The 22,121-nt window shown below is 40.2% G+C and overlaps 1 protein-coding gene across 1 annotated transcript; it reads right to left on the bottom strand.

Moving 5' to 3' along the window:
* LOC104604727 (3'-5' exonuclease domain-containing protein) lies at positions 1–21,582 on the bottom strand. Its single transcript, XM_010269217.3, has 8 exons — positions 21,032–21,582; positions 20,769–20,900; positions 6,654–6,774; positions 3,269–3,708; positions 2,804–2,880; positions 2,575–2,710; positions 459–662; positions 1–345 (listed from the first exon to the last, which is right to left on the bottom strand). Exons 1-8 carry the CDS (start codon positions 21,419–21,421, stop codon positions 286–288), a joined length of 1,560 nt encoding a protein of 519 aa, XP_010267519.1. The 5' UTR covers positions 21,422–21,582; the 3' UTR covers positions 1–285.
* Between the last annotated feature and the right edge of the window lie 539 nt (positions 21,583–22,121).

Genomic DNA, 22,121 nt, shown 5'->3' with positions numbered 1-22,121 from the left:
TGGATCCAAAACAAACACTCAGATTCTGAGGCTTCCAACATTGACAGCTTCCCCTCGTCCGGCTTTATATGGACCAGCCAGCACCCCCGCCGTATAGAATATCAAATTCCTTGATGATTCAATTTCTTTTCATACATGTAAAATTGAGATACAATTTACAAATATTGTTACACCCAGGCGGAAATTGCTTCAGGGATCATGAAGTCTCAACAAACGTGGGATTTGACGATGGTGCTTGACAAAACAAACACCACTTTACGTGTACGCCTCTCTCTCTCAGCTAGACTACTCGTTCAATTTGCAAATGTTAATGAATTTCTGAACCGCGTTGTGGTATTGTGTTCCCTGTGATACAAACGGACGCTACATGTTAGCAGAGCAGATAAGTTACAAGAATATGGAAAAATGAAACACAGGACATACATCACATGGCAGACAACTAAATTATAGGACCTTACCTCCCAATAAAGCTGGTTGCAGTCTGTGCACTGCCAAAACTCTAAATTCCGGTCAAAAAGGCAACTAGGAATTACTTGGAATCCCTTTGCAGCTGCAATGGCTTCTTCCGTCGTTAGTGGCTTCTGAATGAACCTCCCATTGCATTTGGTGCACCTTGACATTAGCTGATCCTCGGAGATCTTCAATTGGAAAGTTTCGATCACCTGCAATAAATACCTTAATCTGTCAGACTTGGAATTCTTTTCAGCAACAGTTTATTAGCGAAAAGGATATGTCATCAATATGAAAAACCTGCCATGATAAAGGACCTGTCACAACTCAAAACAACTAACATGATGACCTGCCCAATAGTTTCTAATGCTGAAAGCTTTCAAATTTCAGTGTTAAATCAGTAGCTTAACTATATTTCAGCTTCTAAATATGACTAGAGATTATTAAAATATGTCGAAGGGAATCCCTTTGACCGAGGTTTATCAGATGAATATCTGAAAAGTATCACCAAAGTAGAAGTTCCCAAGGGAGAACTGCTATGACACCATGAAGGGTGTTGGATGTTTAAAGATGGTGGTTTTCCTAATATCGTAATGTAGGGCTTGTTCTAGAAAGAAAAATTATAAAATAATGTGATACAAGCAAGGGGTGCAATTTGATTTCTACCCTAGCCTTAAAAACAGAGTTTTTGAAAGACACATTGGTTTTTTACTAAGGCTCAGTTTGTAGTGAAATTTCATTTGCACTACTGCAAGGTCCGGTAGTGCAGATGTTTTAAATGTAAATTCTTATTTGTTATTGTTTCAGCTTATGATTTATTTTGTTTGTTTGCATTGTAGATGAAGATAACTTGAATCTATGTACTTGCACTCTTTCTTATTCAGTCCCCTTTTGAAAATGGAGGATGAAAATTCCCCAATAGATTATAATATCACTTTCCTTGTTTCAGAAAAGTTAATACATCATCCAATGGATTGTTAGATTTTCTCCATAAGGAGCTTTGGTAATGTCATGACACAGGGCTTTCCTAGAGAGAATCCATAAAGTAAGACTGTTGCATGTTCCACAACCAAAATCAGAAACCATCGGGAATCAGATATTACAGAAACATAGATGGCATGACCATATGATGGTTATTACATGCTTAGGACTGGCTTGGGAAAGGGATTCTGTGAGACTAGTGTTTCTGTCAAGGGAATCTGAGTATTAGTTTCTGTAAGCTGTTAATAGATATAAGCTGAGGGGCCGACCAATAGGTAGTGATTGGCTGGATGACAGACAAGAATGTCTAAAAAGCCCTTGAATGCTAATAATGATTTCCTAAATCAGCAATTAGGTAGACTTCCAATACTACAGAGTAAGCTTTTTAGGGAACTTCTTTCCTAATTTGAGATGTAACTTTTCATACATTTTTGTATAGGGATTTAATTGTGGACATTGAATAGCCTCCAGGGTTATTTTTGTATTGATTATTGTGGATTTTGTACTTGCATCATTCCAAAATAATGTCAAACCAACTTTTCTGTTTCTGATAGAAAGAGAGACAAACGGAAAGGATCACTGCTAGTCCAACTGAATTGTACATAAAATTCATCTGTAATCAAAAGCTTGAGTTCAAAATCCAAATTTGCTAGACCATCTAGCATACACCTTCAGTATCAGATTGAATTAAAGAATAACTAAGCTTTCGTTTGGATAAAAGAAGTGCTTTTAAAAAAACATAACAATCCAAAGCCGAAATACTTTTAATCCCTAAAGCGTAAAGCCTAGGGCCCATTTGGGAGGGCTTCAGCATTGATTGAGCTGTGTTGATCGAGCAGCTTTGAAGAAGCTACCAAGACTAGCTTCATTGGAAAGTCAATTTCTCAGCTCATTGTAGGCATTTTTGGGCTTTCCAGGTTTTTCACTAAACATAGCTTCACAGCTTTCCGCGTGGGGCCTACCTTGGAACACCATAAGCCACCGCATGACAGCCCTCCCATATGGGCATTAAAAATGGGGCTTTGTGCTTTAAATGCATAAATCCTAAATCTTATCCAAACACAACCTAAATAAGTCAACATAACTCTTAATGTATAGTCCAAGAAGTCAATTCTTCATCACTGAGATGAGGAAGATGCATACCTCGAGCAACTGCTCATTCTTCAGAAGACTGTTTACTCTATAGATTTGATTCTTTATCAAATATCCATGCCTCAGCAGCTTAGTATCTCGTGTCAAGAGCACTCTCTTTTCCTTGTATGCTTGATCTATTAATTGCCTAACAACCAAAACAATGGATTATCACATTTATAGAACATTAAACAGCAACTCCAAGCAAAAAGTTTATCATGATTCACAAGAGGAAGAACACCTTGGTTCAGGCTTTTTTGAAGCTGGAGTTGCAGCATCTATCCCAACGCATCTCAAGTGTTTTGCTAAACCTTCTACCTGGAAAACATTTCATTAGTATTATGCATACAATGTTAGTTCAATCCATCAAACTGCATTGTGGATGTGGAATTTTGGAAAAAATTCCAAATATAAAAGATGCATTACATATTTATTTTGTCAAAGAGAGAAAGCAAGGTTTTTATTTGAATAATATTCAAGAACTAAGATTATGGCCCAGCATGCACAGAATACATATTCAAAATTTGTCTCATGCAATAATTTCATTGAATATACTCCCCATTAAAACATGTCCAATATAAGAAGAGCAGGATTATCAGAACCCACCACGAAATACAAGGTTCATCACAACCCCCCAACCCCCCCCCCCCAAAAAAAAAAAAAGAAGGAAAGAAAAAAACAAGAGCTAAAGAGGAGAATCACTTACCATAACATCACACAGAAACTTGGGGCATCCATCACCCCCCAGGGATATATCCCATGGTGGGGGACCTTGCCAATCACTGTTATTTTCAACTCTTTTATCTCTGCAACTTAAATTTGATCTGGAATGTCGTTTCCCTTTTTTTCTAGTCATTCTAGGTTTTCTTTCAGAATCCTTCAACAAGATCTTTTCACCATATTTCCTGACGATCTTTGATAGTGATTCATCTAGAGGATTGGTATTACATGACCTAGAAATAGATGCCACTGCTGTATGATTTTGTAGATGTATCTCTGAAATAGCAATAGATCTGATGATATCTGATGCCTCACGAAAATTTGTCCTTAAAACATTATCAACAACATCAGGCTTCTGAAGGACCTCTTTCAGTCCAAGTGCTGTATTTGGATACCGCAATTCAGTTATGTTGTGCAAAGAACTTCCTGAAATACAGTTTGCAAGAGGTTTTTGTAAGTGAAAAATACCATATAGCCTTGATTTAAAAGATTAAAGAAAATTAAGAGGCTTTGCATATTTGATATATGCTACATTACATTGATGCATTCTGTATTTGTTGTGCAGTTCCATTAGGAATTATGTTCATTCACAAAGAAGGAAAAGCTAAGATTGCAAGCAAGGAAAGCAAAGAAAGGTGGTCCTGTTGCATAATGAGTCTAAGGCCATGTTTGGCAAAAGTGTAAACACAAAACTATTTGGTACAAATACAAAATACTTCGGTTCATATAAATGCAAAATGCAAACTGGTTTAAATGACAGATTGCACTGTTGTTTGGTTGGAAGGATGCAAAAGAACAATGCATTTTTGTCACCATTTGTTTGCAAAAAAAAAAAAAAAAATCCCTACAAATGCAATGCACAATCCTGTAGGGGAGGCATCAAATGGAGATTAGTGAGGCTTTATTTTCCTGATTTAGTCTACTGCAATCTCAAGACATTCTGGTTTTAACAGAACAGGGGAAAAGAAAGATTAACCACAAATTCAATGCTCTCCATTTGATGGAGATCTCGGTCAATTTGATCAAAAGGGTTGTATATGAATTGTAAGGACAGAGAAAAGAAAGGAAGGAGTCCAAATGATTAACCATAAATTCAGCGATCATTATGAAGAGGATCAAAGAGGATCTCAAATAACTACCTTGATTTGCCAAACTACTCAATAAACCTACCTTTATTCATATTTTCTAGATGGTCCAAAACATAAAACACAAAAGACAAACCTATAGATCTGATTCATCTGAAAACAAACTCTGATCTGAAAAAAGAGGGATCTCAGATATGAACGAGGGAGAGAGAGAGTTGATTAAAGCGGATCTGCAATGCTTCCTCCAGGGATGAAAGTTGAAGGTTGTGTCTAATGCTGTACATGACGTCTTGCACATGAGAACCAAGATTTGGAGATGGATGTTACTGTTAGGATAACACTAGAACCAGAATCAAGAAGATGAGAACCAAGATTGACCTAACATGCAACATCTTGCAAGGATTTTAGTTTCTCAACGGTCACTGTCACTTATGAAGGATGATCAGAAATATCCATTGTTGGCTTGGTCACTGGGAATTCTATGGAAGAAGAAGCTAAGATGGGAGCAAAAATTTACACAGTATGCATTGACCGAAGAGTGCAAAGTATGCATTGATTTTTCAATGCAAACTTTGCTCTCATTTTAGAAGTAAACTCTGACAAGATTGCAGATAAATGTTGATTTTCAATGTATATTTACACTCTTAACAAATGCTTGCAAACCTGAACCAGAACTCATATTTGTAACAGTTCATTCAGGGTTTGCATTCTTACCAAACTCAGCCTAAAGTACATCTTACCAAACTCAGCCTAAAGTACATCTTACCAAACTCAGCCTAAAGTACAAAATGGATTACAAATTATGAAATTAAGTTGTAAAAAGACAGTGGAGCTTTTTAGCACCTCACAATATGAAAGTACAAGTAGGAAGATCCATCAGAGAAAACAAGTTAAAATTGGTCTGGGACTGGTAGGCAAAATCCAATAAATGGTTGTAGACCCATTACTGCTAATGCAAGATATAATGACAAAAGTCAGGTGCCTCTAGGATTACCTCATGTCAAGATAGACAGCAGAAATATGACCATACATGCAAAGAACCAATCAAATATGGTGTTGTTTCAATGAACCAACACTTCCAAAAATTGTGATTGCAATCAACACCAAATCCAAAACTTGCCTACATTCCACAAAAGAACCTTGATAGACTGAAGGTGGACCAGTTTTAGGTGGCCCTCCTTCATAATTAATACAATTTACCATTAGTGATCCAAAAATCCCCATTTTGTCTAGAGCCTATCCTGGAACTATTGACCTAATATAGTTATCTCCAATAAAATCCTTCATTTATCAAACTGTGGGCTCGTAAATTGATTCATATCTTCTCAAAAGAGACTCATATTTGTCTCCAGTGGAATTAAGTGTTTGCACCAGAAGCCAAAGATCTAGCCTCCTTCATGTGATGATGCTAAAAGCAGTCACGGCCCTTTTTTCTGACAAGTAATAAGGGAGTATGTATTCTATTAATGTAAAGAAGGTGAGGAACCCTCATAGATCATATACAAAACGACATTTACAGTGATTTCACAGTGTCAGCCACAAAAACTATACATTTCATAGGGCCACAAAAGCAAGCACAGGCCCTAACTGCCAATTAAAATTTGGAATCATAAGATGAGGATTCAAAATCAGTAAGAGTAGATACATTCTCAAGATAAGTACTCGCTCATCTTGATGCTCCAGATATTGCAACAATAATTCATACAAATTGATCTGCATTAAGGCTTAAAGGAATTGTCAAAGTTGTACAGGCAATCATTCTGTAACCTTTTACTATGCAAGCGACAGACATTTTCTATAGAAATTCAACATGCATAAGTTTGCCATGTCTGTTCCATATTGCAAGCAACTAAAATGCCCATGAAAAAAAAAACTATATGCAACTTTTTTTTTTTTGAGAAAAGTTAACTAAGATTCATTAATAAAAAAAGGGGGGCATGGGAAGATGTACAAAGCAGGGGAAGAACCCCTGTAAATTACAAAGGAGGAAGCTTGTCACTATTAAGTTGCTCTAAGAACACTCCACATTTAGCTAAGCCATCTGCTGTATGATTGTATTCCCTTGGAATCCAAACTAACTTTACATTTAGGAAGTCCAAATAGTCCCTGGCCTCATCAAGATAGTGACTTAATCTCCAAGGCCCTCCCACTTTATTAGATAACACAATTTTGGGCATCAAGCATCAAGACAGTAATACCGCAGCCTTTTTTCTATAATTGGTTTTATGTCATATGATTAACAAGGTGAAACAATTAAAAACGTTACAAGCATCGTAAAAAGTATACCTTCAACAACGCTTCCCTGAAAGACATCAAATATTTCCAATAGGTAGTATGCATCTGCAGCTGCATACAGTTTCTGCTCTTCTGTAAGGGGGCGGCATGACCAATCACTACATTGGAGTTCCTGGAGGAAGATTCAGGTTACATCAGACCTGCTCGGATAATTTCGGTAACGGTCATCTTAGCCCTTGAAAACAGAAGGAACTAATCAAGAAGCCCACGTACAGTTAGTCTATCCTCCTTCAGGTTTTAAATACCGTCAAACATCACAGGCATAGGAATATTGAAGCAAGATGTTTTCAACCAAGTAAAGTGAGCAAAGTCAAGCAAAGACATAGGGAGTCAGACAAAGAAATTCTGGTAATTCAAACAAGCAGATTGATTTATATAGTTCTATAATGATATTTTAATATCCATTTTTCTTTTTTTCTAATAAGATTTTAATATCCAATTTTTCCAAGATATACAAATTTGAAATTGTTAGTATTTTCTAGGAAGTAAAGCAGTTCGTGAAGATAAAAACATATTCACTTCCAGAAAACAAATTAGATCTTTTATTAGGCAGCCAGTTTGGCACCAAATCAATGGTTCTCCCATTGTCAACCAATTAGCATTTATTGCAGAATAGCCAGATGATGGAGAAATCTCTGTTGCCTGCCTAAAGAGTAAAACCGGTTCTAGTAACTGAAGAAATCTTCACCATCTGAAATGTCTATGCTGTTTTTTTTTTATCAATAACATCAATTTCATTAAATTAAGAGAATAGAGGGAAAGGAATACAAAGGGAGATAAAATAACTTAGCTCCCAAAAAATCAGAAAACTCAGGGAAAGCAAAGAAAATTAAAAACTAGCCCAGAAAACAGCCTCCCTATTCACTCCTTGCTTGGCCAACCCATCCGCAAATGAGTTGGCACTCCTCTTCACCCAGCTGTACTGAATCTCTATGTCCCTACCCAGCCATAAGAACTGTTTTTTCTCATTGTAAAAGTTCCACAAACCACTGTCCTCTGTCTTCAACCAATTAACCACCACCTTCGAGTCACCTTCCAGAATCAAACGGCTAATATTTAAATCTTTTGCTCTTCGAATTCCTTCAAGCGCTGCAAAGATCTCAGCCCTAAGAGAGTCACCTTCTCCAATAGGGCCAGAGAATAAAGCAGTAACAATCCCTTCCTCATTCCTAAAGACTCCTCCAATCCCAGAGGGCCCTGGATTCCTTACACTGCTGCCATCAAAATTCAGCTTTAAAAAGCCCAAGGGGAGAGGGGACCAGAACGGACAAAGAGTCCTCTTGCATCTTACAGTGAAAGCAATCTCTTTCCAGTTTCTTAGCAAGTCATCCATAGGACAATCTGAAAACAACTCCAAAGATTTTAGCCAGTGGACCGCTCTTATAAGGATTCGATCTAACAAATCTTCCAAAGTTTTTTCCTTGTCAGAAAATATACGTGAGTTTCTTTCTTCCCACAAAGACCAGCAAACCGCTGCCCTAATACACCTCCACATAGTCTTCCCTCGCTTCTTAGGCCAACTGAAAAAAGATGGAGAAAACAAACCTTGGACAGTCTCCGGAGGATACTAAGAACACCCAAAACGAGAGAAAACCCACTCCCAAACAGATTTAGCAACCTTACAAGAGACCATGAGGTGGTAGCCAGATTCCCCATCAACTTTACAAAGAGCACATCTATTAGGAAGTAGACAATAGTTGGGTCTCTTTCTTTGGAATAAGTCTAAAGTGTTGATTCTTTCCAGGAAAATTTCCCAACAAAAAAACCCCACCCGAGGAGGAATAGGTCTGCTCCAAATTTCCTTAACTGGAAAGGACAACCCCAGGGGGGTAGGAGGCTGAGTTAAAGTTTCAAAGAAAGAAGCACAAGAAAAGGTATCAGAGCTAGAAAGGGTCCAGAATCTGGTGTCTTCCTTAGCAGGGTTTAGGAAGACACCCTCAAGGGAGGCTAGCAGAGCTACCAGGCTATCCAAGTCCGTATCCCTAATTGCCCTACGCAGGCCAAGGTTCCAACCAAAGCCCGAAGAGGAAGCTGAAGGGACTAAGAAAGAAGAAATGGGTTCAATTTTCAAGTTTGAAAGAGCATACAAGGAAGGAAACTTGTCTTTTAGAGGAGAATCCCCGACCCAAAGATGTTCCCAGAAAAATATTCGGTTACCAGAGTTTAGACCATACCTGATCCAAGGGGAGAAAACTGGAAGCAGATTGTGGATGGATTTCCAAGGAGAAGCAGCTGAAGCCCTTGCCAAGATTCCAGGATCCCAGCCCATGAATGCTAGCCACAATCTTAGTCCACAATTTATCCATTTCCAAAGAGAACCTCCACAACCACTTCCCCAGAAGAGCCATGTTCCTTTTCTTGAAATTACCAATCCCTAGACCTCCTATTGATTTACACCTAGAGACCACCTCCCAACACACCCTATGATCTCTCTTCTCCTCTCCAGGCTCCCATAGAAAGTTCCTTATTAATTTTTCCAAAAGATTTGAAACCTTTGAAGGGATCTTAAACACTGACAGAAAGTAAACAGGAAGGTTAGCTAGGGTAGATCTAATGAGAGAGACTCTTCCACCTAAAGAAAGATAACTCCTCTTCCAGGCCGCTAGCCTCTTCTCAAACCTCTCCACTACCGGAGCCCAAAAGCTGACACTCTTAGGATTATCTCCTAAAGGGAGGCCCAAGTAAGTCAGGGGCCAATCCGTAATAGCACAACCTAGCTCATTTGCAGATTCCCTTAGGTCTCTTTCGTTCACATTCACTCCGGCCACACAACTCTTGTCGAAGTTTACCTTGAGGTTAGATATCTGCTCAAAAAGTTGTATTGTCAACTTTAGATTCCGGATCCAACTGAGGTTCCCTCCTTCACTGAAAAGGATAGTATCATCTGCAACCTGTAGAAGAGTTAAGGGAACCTCCTCCCTTCCTACTCTCCACCCTCTTATCAGATTCCTCGAGTCTGCTCTATGGATCAATCGCCCAAACACATCAACAATAAGGGTGAAAAGAAAAGGGGAAAGAGGATCTCCTTGTCTTAGACCTCTCAACGCCGGAAAGAAGTCAACCACAATCCCGTTCACCATGATAGAATAATGGCAAGTCCTAACACAGCCCCAGATCCACTTGCACCACCTATCACCAAAACCAAAACTCCTCAACACTTCCATCAAGAATGACCAATCAACCAAGTCGAAAGCCTTCTCCAGATCCAATTTGCAGACCACTCCCTTCTTCTTTGACTTTCTAAAGCTCTCCAAGCTCTCATTTGCAATGAGGATCTGATTGGTGATCTGTCTTCCCTCCACAAAAGCACTTTGGTTGGGTGCAATAATAGAGGGGAGCGCCTTCTTTATCCTGAGAGATAGCACCTTAGCAATGATTTTGTACAAGCTAGTCACCAGACTAATAGGTCTAAAATCTTTTGGTTGAGAGGCATCTTTCTTCTTTGGGACTAAGGCAATGAAAGTTGAGTTCAATCCCGGGTTTATTACACCCCTCCTGTGGAACTCCTCAAAGACCGAAGCAAGATCATTCTCCAAGATATCCCAGCAATCCTGGTAAAAGGCCATTGTGAACCCATCTGGACCCAGAGCTTTTGTCCTATCCATAGAGAAAACTGCTTCCTTTACCTCCTCCATATCGAATCTTTTTTCTAGCCACTCTCTCTTCTCTGCACTTAGAGTCGGCCAATCCAAACCCTCCAACCACACTCTCATTCATAGGCCTTCTAAAAATAGATTTGAAGTGATTTACTAGGGCCTCTACAATTTCAGCCGGGTGAGACAAAACTGCTCCATTAACTTCCAAGTTAGAGATGTAATTCTTCTTTCTCCTTCCATTTGCCACTGAATGGAAAAACCTTGTGTTTCTGTCTCCCTCCCTTAGCCACTTACACTTAGATTTTTGCCTCCAACTGATTTCCTCCTTGATCAGGATGTCCTCCAACTTCCTCCTTAAAACCCATCTCAACTTCCTTTCTTCCTCTCCAAAGGGGCCTCTCTCTTCCTTCAGGTCCAAATCCTCAATTTGCTCCACCAGAACTTGCTTTGTCTCTTCTAATCTTCCAAATTCCAGCCTATTCCACTCCTTTAATTGAGATTTTAGGTATTGGAGTTTCTTGTGAAACCTCATTCCCTCCCAATCAACTACCGGATTCGCTTGCTCCCACCACTCTCTGATTTTCTCAGTGAAACCCGGATGAGACAACCACATATTTTCAAACTTGAAAGGGGTAGGCCCTACTCCTCTTAATTCCTCCTTGACCAAAACTATTGGCCAGTGGTCTGAAGTGAGTCTAGGGAGAGCCCTAGAAGTAATGTTGCCCCAATGATCCTCCCAATCTGTTGAGAACAAAAAGCTATCCAGTTTAGAGCAAATTGGCTGAGATTGAAGATTGGACCAAGTGAAGTTATTATTTAGGAAAGGAAGTTCTTTGAGATTAAAGGAGTCCACAAATTGGTTGAACTTCCTCATACTTGTTGTCACTCTCTGTCTGAGGTTGTTGGTTTCCTCCATAAATCTCACTACATTAAAGTCCCCTCCCACACACCAAGGTCCATCCCAAAGGCCTCTAATGTCACTCAGTTCTTCCCATAATTTCTCCCTTTGCCTATAGTCATTGGGGCCATACACATTTGTTAGTACCCATTCATACCCATCGGCCACCTGTTTGAACTTCAGGGAGACAGAGTGATCTCCAATTAGCTCCTCCACACCTAAGAGAATCTCTTCTTTCCACAGGGTCACAATCCCTCCCGAGGAACCCCACGAAGGAGCAGCCACCCACTTAATACCTCTAGAACTCCACACACTCCTTGCCCAGCTGCAATCAAAATCCATTCTTTTGGATTCCTGAAGCATAACCACATCTGGATTGAATTTCTTAATTACCTCTTTGATTGTTGCTCTCTTCCTAAAGCTGCCCAACCCCCTCACATTCAAACTTAGGATTCTCATTGTAAACTGAAGGCTCTCTTTTCTTCTAATCCCTTTCACTTTGAACTTCTTGTCCCCCTCAAAATCTTTTTTTAATCTCTCCACTTCACTCAGCCTTCTAAACTTCATCTTGCTGTCCTCTTTATTTTGCATGTAGGCTTTTAGGTAATTCGGGTTCTTCAGCTTGCACCCCAACTTTTTCACAAACTCTGCAACTGACTCTTCCCCAAAAGTTTCCTTTTTCCCTATAGAAGCACTCTCCTCACTCCTAGGAAGCTTCTTGTTCCTTCTCACTTTACCTCCAACCTTGTCTGTCCCCTCCAGGCTCCCTCTCTGCAAATCCTTCCTTTCCACTTCACCCAAGAGGCTTTCTAAGATTTCCCTAATTATTGCCTCTTTGCAAGATTCCTCACCCACTTCCCCCCCTTGTAGACTCATTGTGGCTTTCAGACCAAGAGGGCTTCCGACTCTTGGTTGGGAAGAGAATCTGGTACAAGAGATACAGAGCGCTCATCAGTATCCAAAACTGAATTGACCGAGTTGAGGGATTTACCTGAGGTAGAGAAGTGAGGTGAGAGCAAAGGTGAAGGAAAGGTAGTCACTTTCTTTTTTGGGAAAACAGAGCACTCTGTCTCCCAGAGATGGGGGAGGGAAATCCCTGTCGCTGTATCAACACAAAGACCCCTTTCTGTACCCAAGTATGTACCTCTTTGTGAAGTACCCTTGTTCTGCTCTGAGAAAACCTGAGCAACCTCCTTTTCGGCCTCTTGCAAAGCACTAGAACTGAGGGGGGGCTCAGCCAGTAATGGGTTAAAATCAAACACCCGCTCCTCCCCCTCCACCTTTCCTTCCCCCACCGAATCCCCTAAGAACAAACAGTCCAGGCTAAATGAAACGCTGTTCTGACCTTTAGATAGAGCTTCAACCACTGCACTGCCTAAACTCCCACAGTCATCAGAACTATCAACATGATCAGAATCTGAACTGCAGCTCAACCAGCCTTGATCAGCCTCTTCTTTCTCTTTTGGTCTGCCTCTCGAATAGCGCGGGTTCGGGCGATCAGAAAGGCTGAGATTTTGCTCGTCGCCGGCTGCCCGTTGGACCCAGCACAGAGGCCGGCGCTCTCCAGCCTTGTTCGCAGACTTCGCCCCTCTACAGTCGAGAGGGCGAGACTTAGACGATGATAGATGAAAGAAGTCATCTATCATCATCCCATGCCTGCCCCGCCCCACGTGATGACTTAAGTTGTCACGTGGGCTTTTAAAACCGATAGGAAGTTCACCCATTGGCCCGACCGGCTCGACCATTCTTAGAGCCGGTTCGGAGAGAGACTTAGCGCGCAAACCGATCTTTCCCAACTTAGCCACGTCAGCATAGGATGGGCCACCCTCTTTACACAACCCTTCTTCAAAAAAAATTGAAAAAGAAGCCAAAATAGGAAGGCTTCGAGACTTGGGACACCCCTGTTCCCCTTCCTCTGTAAAACGCCCACACTCAACAGACTTACCCGCCAGCCCCTAAAGGCCACGTGTACACCCCCCTGCGAATTTGTCAGAATCTTCAACCTCTGGTCGTCTTCCCCAAAGCAAAGCTTCAACTTCTGAAACTAACCAGACCTTGTGCCAAGTTTCTTCTGAGAGAACTTCGAAGATCCACGGCAAGTTCTCCGGATTGATCCCAGCAACCTTGAGTTCCACCGCTCTCAAGTTACTTAAGCTAGCCTCCAACAAAACTCCACCCATCACTCTAGTAATTTTCCCCAGAATAAGGTCATTCCAAAGGTTGAAGGGAAGACCAAGAAGTTTAATCCAAAAACTGCCGGCTCTAGGTTCAACTTCGTTGCAATCTGGAGCCCAATTCTGGACCTTAATCAGGCTTCCTTCTACAAGGAGAGAATTAAAGAACAAAGTCTTATTTCCAATATCTAGTAAGGCTTTCTTTTCAGCAAAAGGTAGCAACAATACATCTTCCTCTGATCCCAACCTCTCTGTTAAAAATTCTATAACTTTCGTCCAATCTTCTATCACCCTTTCTGCCACTAAAACCACCCTCTTCTCCCAGCTCCCTCTCCCTTCTTCCACTGCTACTCGTCGGAGGACAGACGAGCTGGACACCAAAACTTCAGAGTAAAGCTTTGGGCGGAGCACAGAACAAACCTTCGAGCCAGGGGCTTCTTCTACTCTACCTTCGAACTCCAAGAGAAAAGCCTGAAGATTAGAAGCGAAAGAAGCCCACCCTCTTCGCTTCAGACCTTCTGGAATACACATCACTTGCTTTTTATTAAAACCAAAGAGTTCGGTGACCGTAATGAACCACCATTTTCCATTCCTTTTTAGCACAGCTTCGAACCTCTTGTTCTCACAGGTCAACGAGTTTCTCCAACCTTCTTCTCGAAAGGAATTTACAGCTCCATCTACAAAACCTTTCAGCCACACACAGGCCTCCTCTGGTAGGAGAATCGACGCCCTGCTCCCTTCTCTGATTTTCAATAGAGCCTTCCCCTTTGTCCTTCCCTGCTCAAAGAGGAAAGATTTTGCTTCAATGGACAAATCCAGTCTCCATTTCCCCGCCAGCTTGAACTTCCTCTCCTCTCCACTCAGCTAAGCATACCTAGATAATCAGAGACAACACTTCAGCATTCTAAATCATGAAAAATACAAACTTCCATGGCCCCATCTTCGGTCTTCCAAATGTCTATGCTGTTAAAGACTTCTATTTAGGCATATATCAAATTATGCCAGGTATTATGATAAAGTAACACCCGGTAAGCACACCTTATCCTCCTTCATGGACATCCCTGTTAAAAGGCTGTTTATAGGCTGTTTGTCTTTTGTTTTATTTCTGTTTAGTATCATAGGGGTACTATTGTAATTCCCCCTCTTTATATTATGTTATGGTCGCCCTAATATAAATACCAATAAAATCTGGCGCTGCCAGCACTGAGTTTTGCTCACAGATCTTTCTTTTCTCCTCTACCTTCTCTCTTCTCTCTTCTCTTCACTTTCTCTTCTGGATAATATGGTATCAGATCAGGCCCATTTGATCTGAAAGGAGATCGAGAAAGCACTCTTTTGTCTTCTCCCTGATCGTTTATCAGGACAGAACCAAAACAAGGGGATCGATCAACTGATGTGAGGTGATCAGCACCTGGACCTTCCTTTTTTGTAGGATCGAGTGATCCTTGTGGTGGTTGTAGGTCGGAGGTGACTTGTATGTGCTGTGAGCCCGTGACAGCAGCTTTGTGGTGTGTTTGTAGGTCCAAGATGACCTGTGTGTGTTGTGACATCAGTCCGGTGTTAGTTTGTAGGTCGGTGATGACCTGTAGGTGCCGTAACAGCAGTAAAACATTTTTTTTTGGTGATTGAAGGACTGTGTTCAAATTAAAAGGTGGCTGTCTCTAGCTTCCTAGTGCAAATTTTTTTTCAGAAATAATACAGCGTGTGAAAGGGAAACAGGTTGGACTGTATTTTTTTCTAGCTTTTTTTTGGAACTCTTTTGAGTGTGATCTGAACCAATTATCATGAATAGTGAAGATTTTGCCACATCTGGTGTTTCCTCAATGCAGAATGGACTGAGTGAGGGTATGGATTTATCCTTCCCTATGGCTGTCATACCTCTTAATGGTCTCAATTACTTAGAGTGGTCGAAGGGGATCAAGTTATACATTACTGCTAGGGGAGAGATAGGATATAAAAATAGAAGAATTAAAGAACCTAATTCTGGGAGTGTTGAACATGACAAATGGAACCAAGAAAACAGCATGGTATTGTCATGGCTCTTAGTGTATAGGCAACCTCAGGTGAGAAGAAATTTTATGTGGGCTAAAACAACTTATGAGATTTGGGAACAAGCAAAGTCAACCCATTCTGAATTGTGCCACTATGCAAAAATTTATCATTTACAGGCAGAATCCTCTACTTGTAACAAGGAAGAGGAGTCTCTCTATGTACTATTCAGGCTTGTCTTCCATTTGGAAGGAGTTGGATCACTATCAAAGTGTAGATTGGAAGTGTGATGAAGATGTCAAAGCATATAAGTCTCTTGTTTCATAGCAGCGAGTCTTTGCCTTCCTCCTTGGCCTAAACCCTATGTATGAATCCACTAGAGTACAAATCCTTGGAAGCAAGGAATCAAGGATCTCCCATCTGTCCAAGAGGTATATGCTCTAGTACAGTCAGAGGAAAGTAGAAGAAATCTTATGAATAATTCTGGGGGAGATGCAGTTGTGTTGGCAACGAAAGGAGACTCTCAAAAAAGGGTGGATGACAAAGAAAAATTATGGTGCACCCTTTGCTAGAAGTCTCGACACACTCGTGACACATGCTGAGACCTTCATAGGAAGCCAAAATGGGCTCAGGAATTGAGTAAGAAACAGGGTTCAGATCTGAATAAGAAATTAGGATGGCAAGGTTCAAGAAAGCTCACTACAGCAAACATGGCTACTTAGGAGAACCAGCCCTAACTACTTCTACAGCTCAGACATACACCTCAGGTTCTGACCCTAGGGAGGATATCATTAATTCCTTACGTGACCATTTAGAACTTTATAGTAAGACAATTCGTTAGATGGATGCTACTCCTCCATCAACTTCATATGCGTTTACATCAGGTAATTCTGCCACAGCTCTCCATGTATCGTCTAATTCCTCTAACTCTCCTTGGATAATTGATTCTGGAGCGTTAAAAGATATAACTAGTAAGTCTACTTACTTTTAGACCTATCATCTTCTCTCAGGAAGAGACAAAGTGAGATTGGTTGATGGTTCATTCTCTACCATAGCTGGTCAAGGAATCATTTCTCTTCCTTTTGGTCCTACACTTTCTAATGTTTTACACGTTCCACAATTCCCTATTAATTTGTTTTCTGTTAGTAGTATTGTTCAGTAACCTTCTTCCCTTCTTATTGTGTGATTCAGGATTTGGCCTCAGGAAGATGATTGGTAGAGGACATATGGTGGATGGTGTCTACTTGCTGGAGAATAAGGCTGGTCTTGTAGTCACAGTCTAAGAGTCAAGCCTATTTATGGCACAGTCGTCTTGGTCATTTATCCTTTGATTCCTTAAAGATTGTGTTTCCAGAGTTGTTTAAGTCAGTGTCAGTGTTAGAATTGATATGTCAAACTTGTCAGTTGAGTAAACATTGTAGAACTCATTTTTCTTCAAAGAATAATAAATCTGAATTTCCTTTCCACATTGTTCATTCTGATGTTTGGGGCGCAATTACTTTACCATTTGAAAGTGGCTACAAGTATTTTATTACCTTTATTGATGACTACTCCAGGTACACATGGGTGTATCCCATGCGAACTAGGGATGAAGTACCAAAAATTATCCAAGATTTCCAAAGGATGATCTTCACCCAATTTCAAACTGAAATCCAAATTTTCCAATCCGATAATGCCAAAGAATACTTTCATAATGATCTCACGAAGTTCTTTGCTCCACGTAGGTCACTCCACCGTAGCTCCTATGCCCGAACACCACAACAAAATGGTATAGCTGAAAAAAAGAACCACCACCTTCTTGAAGTGGCTCAGGGATTATTGATTCATATGAATGTGCCCAAATGTTTTTGGCTTGAAGCTATCCTTTGTGCTACTTATCTCATTAATCGCATGCCCTCTCGATGGTTAGAGTACAAAGCCCCACATCAACTTCTGTTTCCCAAGGCTCCTCTTTTGTCAATTCCTCTTCGTGTATTTTGTTGTTGTTGTTTTGTCCAAAACCTATCACCCACTCATGGGAAATTAGATCCTCGTACTATTCCTTGCATCTTCTTGGGGTACCCTACAACTCAGAAGGGGTACCGGTGCTTTGATCCCGCCTCTCGAAAATATCATGTTTCTATGGATATCTCCTTTCTTGAGAGTAAACCTTTCTTTCATGTTTCTCCTCAGGGGGAGTATAGGAATGAGATAAAACAGATTTAGCTTCCTCCTCTGCCTCAGATTCAGCTCCCTCTTCTTCCTGATCCTCCTCCCTTCCATGTTTTCTATCGTCGTCACAAAGGCCAACCAAGTTCAAGAGTTGTGAAGCACCTAGAAGTTGTACCACCAATGCCATCAAATTCTCTGGGGATGAATCCTACCCAGCCAGGTACCTTAGTTCCCATTGATATTTTTGACCCTATTGCTATTGATACCTCCAGTGCAGATGATCTTGACCTTCCTATTGCTCACCAAAAGGGTGTTAGGTCTTGCACCACTAAGCACACCATTTCCCATTTTGTTTCTTATGAAAACATTTCACCTTCCTTTCGGGCATTCCTCTCTTCCATTGATAGTGTTCCTATTCCTACTCCTAAGAATGTGGCAAAAGCTCTCTCGGTGCCTGAATGGACAAATGCAATGAAGGAATAAATTAATGTATTACATAAAAATGGTACATGGAAATTGGTGGATCTTTATGAGGGGAAGGAAGCAATTGTATGTAAATGGGTATTTGTAGTAAAACATAGGGATGATGGCACAGTGGAGCGGTATAAGGCTTACTTAATGGCAAAAGGGTTTGCTCAAGTGTATGGGGTGGATATGTAGAAACTTTTGCACCGGTTGCTAAGATGAACTCCATTAGGGTTCTTTTCTCTTTAGTTGCTAACTTCAATTGGGACCTTCACCAACTAGATATCAAGAATGCATTTCTAAATGGTGATCTTGAAGAAGAAGTGTACATGGTACAACCCCTGGTTTCCGGGTTCAAGGTAATGAACAAAAGATATGCAGGTTGAAGAAGTCACTATATGGCCTGAAACAATCACCAAGAGCTTAGTTCAGCAGATTCTATGTAGCTATACAACAAAAAGGCTACAAGCAATGTCAATCCGGTCATACATTGTTTGTGAAAAGAGGGAAAGGGAAAATTGCAGCCCTAATAGTGTATGTTGATGATATAGTTATCACGGGTGATTGGAAAGATGAAATTCAAAAATTGAAGGGATTTCTTGCTACTTAGTTTGAGGTGAAAGATCTAGGTCCTTTGAGATACTTCCTTGGAATTGAAGTTGCCCACTCATGAAAGGGTATCTTCATTCTTAGAGAAAGTATGTCTTAGATTTGTTACAGGATACAGGAAAATTGGGAGTGAAACCCATTGATTCTCCTATTGATCCTAATCACAAATTAAGTGATTGTCAAGGTGAATTCATCAAAGATGTGAAGCAATTTCAGAGGCTTGTAGGAAGACTGCTATATCTCTCCATGACTAGGCCAGACATTGCTTATGCAGTGGGTGTTCTTAGCCAATTCATGCATGCCCCTAAGACCACCCACCTTGAAGCAGCTGAAAGAATTATCAAATATCTTAAGAAATTCCCAGGTGCAGGTTTATTGTTCCAAGAGCACGGGCATTTGAAGTTAAAGTGTATACTAATGCAAATTAGGCAAGATCACTAGATGATAGGAAGTCTACCAATGGCTATTGTACCTTTGTGGGAGGAAACCTAGTCACATGGAGAAGCAAAAAGCAGAATGTGGTGGCTAGGTCTAGTGCTAAAGTTGAATATAGAGAAATGCATGGTTTTTAAAAACGAACCAGTCAGGGGTCCGGTTACCGGTTCGAACGGTCGGACCGTTCAACCCGAACGACTGGCCTGTTCTGACAAAAAAATAAAAAAAAAATTAAAAATTTGGAAAACAGTCAAAACCGTTTGAACGGTTAACTGGCCGGTTCAGCGGTTTGCTGACCAAAATCAACGGTGTTGGGGGAAAAAGCGATTTTGGAGGAAAACGGAACCGGTCAGGTGACCGGTTCCCGATTTTTCCGGTCCGGTCCGGTTTTGAAAACAATGGAGAAATGTCTCATGAAGTGGCTGAAATAATGTGGCCAAAAAATTTGTTGAGTGAGTTGGATTTATAGTTGATAGACCTATGACTTTATATTGTGATAACAAGGCAACCATAAATATTGTTGCTAACCCAGTACTGCATGATAGAACCAAGCACATTGAAGTAGACAAGCATTTTATTAGAGAAAATGTTGTCAAAGGAGAAGTGTGCACCCCCTATGTCAGGTCCGAAGATCAACTTGCAGACATCTTCACAAAAGGGTTACATCACTTGCGGCATAATGATCTATGTGACAAGTTGGGCATGATTGACATCTATGTCCCAACTTGAGGGGGAGTGTTAAAAGGCTGTTTATAGGTTGTTTATCTTTTGTTTTATTTCTGTTTAGTATCATAGGGGTACTATTGTAATTCCCCCTCTTTTATATTATGTTATGATCACCCTAATATAAATACCAAAAAAGCTAGCTCTGCCACCACTGAGTTTTGCTCACAGATCTCTCTTTTCTCCTCTCCTTCTCTCTTCTCTCTTCTCTTCACTTTCTCTTCTGGATAATAATCCCTACACTATATTTTTTTTCTAATGTCTATCAGTAAGAAATTACAATAGTTACATAGCTACCAGGATCTTCCACCCCTTTCTTAGGTAAATGGGCTACACATAGCTCTCCCCTAACCCCAAGTCTATTGTACAACCAGCTACAGACCTTACTGGAAAGCTAGCTGGCACCTTCATGAATATCTCTTTTGGCACAGTCAAATTGCAAAGTAGTTTCTTTTTTTTTCTTTCATTCCTTCTTTCTTTCTTTCTGTTTTTCTTTCTTCCATGAATATGTTGATTTTCTACATTTTGATACAAATGCTGTACTATTTTAATGAAGTTTATTGGTAATTACTGATGAGAATGATAGCTGGTCCTATGAAGCCTAGGGGTTACCCTAGGATTTAGGTTTTTTATTTATTTTAAAAAACCTACCACGTAGAGAACAGTCATTTGTTTATTCCATGCTTATGACTGTTCTCTGGATTCTTTTTTAAGAGCACTCATAAAAGCAAAAGAGGCTGATTTCCTCAGTGTAAGGCCAAGCCAGTAGTAGTCCCCTATCCCAGCTTTGTGAAACATTGTACTTAGTTTTAAGATTGCAGATTTGATCATTTATAAGGCAAGTGAATCTAATGAATTCATACATGATCAAATTGGTCTTCTGTATTCAGTCACATAATTTTTTTTTTGATAAATGAGTATTCAGTCACATAATTATAAACTATTAATAATTAATTACTGAACTAAGTAGCCTGAAAGTTGAAAAAAAAAATAAAGAGAACGATGGCGAACTGGGTCATGCTAAAATCTTGAAACTAAGTAAATGGAATGTGCCCCTTAACCAAACCTTTGAAAGTGAAACACCAAGCACTTCTTCACATATGGCTGCCAAGCTTTTGGTTTCCTTTGGTAATTTCTTTCCTGGTTGCTTGTGTTGCAGGTAATGGTAAATGCTTGTAATATCCAAAAAGGGCTCAACCTACAAAGAATACAAAAAAGAAAGAAATTCAAGAAAAATGCATTACATATGCAGAAAAATAAGACTTAAAAATCAGGAGAAATGAGAAGATTCATGATGCAAAGGGTCAAAGCACGGAATTACGACATTACCCTATCGAAGCCCGTAGCGCAGCCATGAGAATTGAAAGTAGAGGACAAGTAGATCAAATCCTGTTTGAACCTAAACCCTAGCTTCAAAATATCAGGAGACACAAACATGTCCCGTAACAGCTCCCATACCGAAGGGAGAGGTAGCGCTAACAGGTCGAGTAGGAAAACCAACGAATTGGTCTCCTCTGCACCGTCATCGTTGATTCGACAAGCGATTTGGAGAAGTGAAACGGTGGGGAAAGATGACTGTTGAGTGCGAATAGGCTTCCATTCGGCGTCGAGTCCTATTACTGAAGAACGATTCAAAGCCCAATTCAGCCGGTTGAACTCAGGAGAATCGGTCGAGGAGACAAAGTGAATCTTAAGCGGTTTCGGCCGTTTCGGATCCATACGTGACACAGACACAACAACGACAGGGTGTTGTATCTTAATCCTTTACCCATCCAGTCTCCCACCCTTCCAATCTTATCTGATACCGAAACCGAAAGAAATCAAGAATAATCACTAACCGGCTCATTTTAGCGGGAAACAGAAACAAACTGAAAAATGATAAAATACAGTTCGTTTGGGAATGAGGTTGAACGAGTTCGGATTAGCTAAACGCCTCCAGCTGTTTAGCAGGCTGTGGGGTCAGATTAGAATGGTGACAATAATAGAACTAACACGATGTTTGATTAATAAAATCAAAATCATATTGGTGATTATCCTTTTATTCTTTGAAACTGTATTTAAGATAAAAACAGAAATTGTTTAGTTCAACAATATGTATTAACGCCAAATGTATTACCAAGTAGAATGTGTGCCTCAATTTATGACTTTTATTCTATACTTTTGCACTCTCGTATGTTTAACAATTGATGAACCATATATCATCCATGGCAGAAAAGACTATGGAGATTGGGCCTCATTCTATGCATAAAGACGATGTCTTACTTGGGGGAATTGAACTGACCATTTGAAAAGTCTAATCATGAATCGCCATTTAACTTACTTCTCTTTTTGGTATTTTGATAAAAGCACATGATTTAAACGGAGAATAGCCTTGGGGCACTAATGGTCTTTTTAGGTCCTATGAAATGATATTCAACTA

The sequence above is a fragment of the Nelumbo nucifera genome, chromosome 1, assembly GCF_055504915.1.
Source record: "Nelumbo nucifera cultivar China Antique chromosome 1, China Antique-T2T, whole genome shotgun sequence".
Taxonomy (NCBI): domain Eukaryota; kingdom Viridiplantae; phylum Streptophyta; class Magnoliopsida; order Proteales; family Nelumbonaceae; genus Nelumbo; species Nelumbo nucifera.
The sequence above is the reverse complement of the archived record's forward strand: the minus strand, read 5'-3'. Positions and strand labels throughout refer to the sequence as shown.

Excerpts from the sequence above, each read along its gene's own strand:
- LOC104604727 (XM_010269217.3), bottom strand. The coding sequence starts at position 21,421 with ATGGATCCGAAACGGCCGAAACCGCTTAAGATTCACTTTGTCTCCTCG. Across the intron at positions 3,709-6,653 it reads TCAGGGAAGCGTTGTTGAAG|GAAGTTCTTTGCACAACATA; the intron begins GTATACTTTTTA and ends ACTGTATTTCAG. Across the intron at positions 663-2,574 it reads AGAATGAGCAGTTGCTCGAG|GTGATCGAAACTTTCCAATT; the intron begins GTATGCATCTTC and ends TATTTATTGCAG.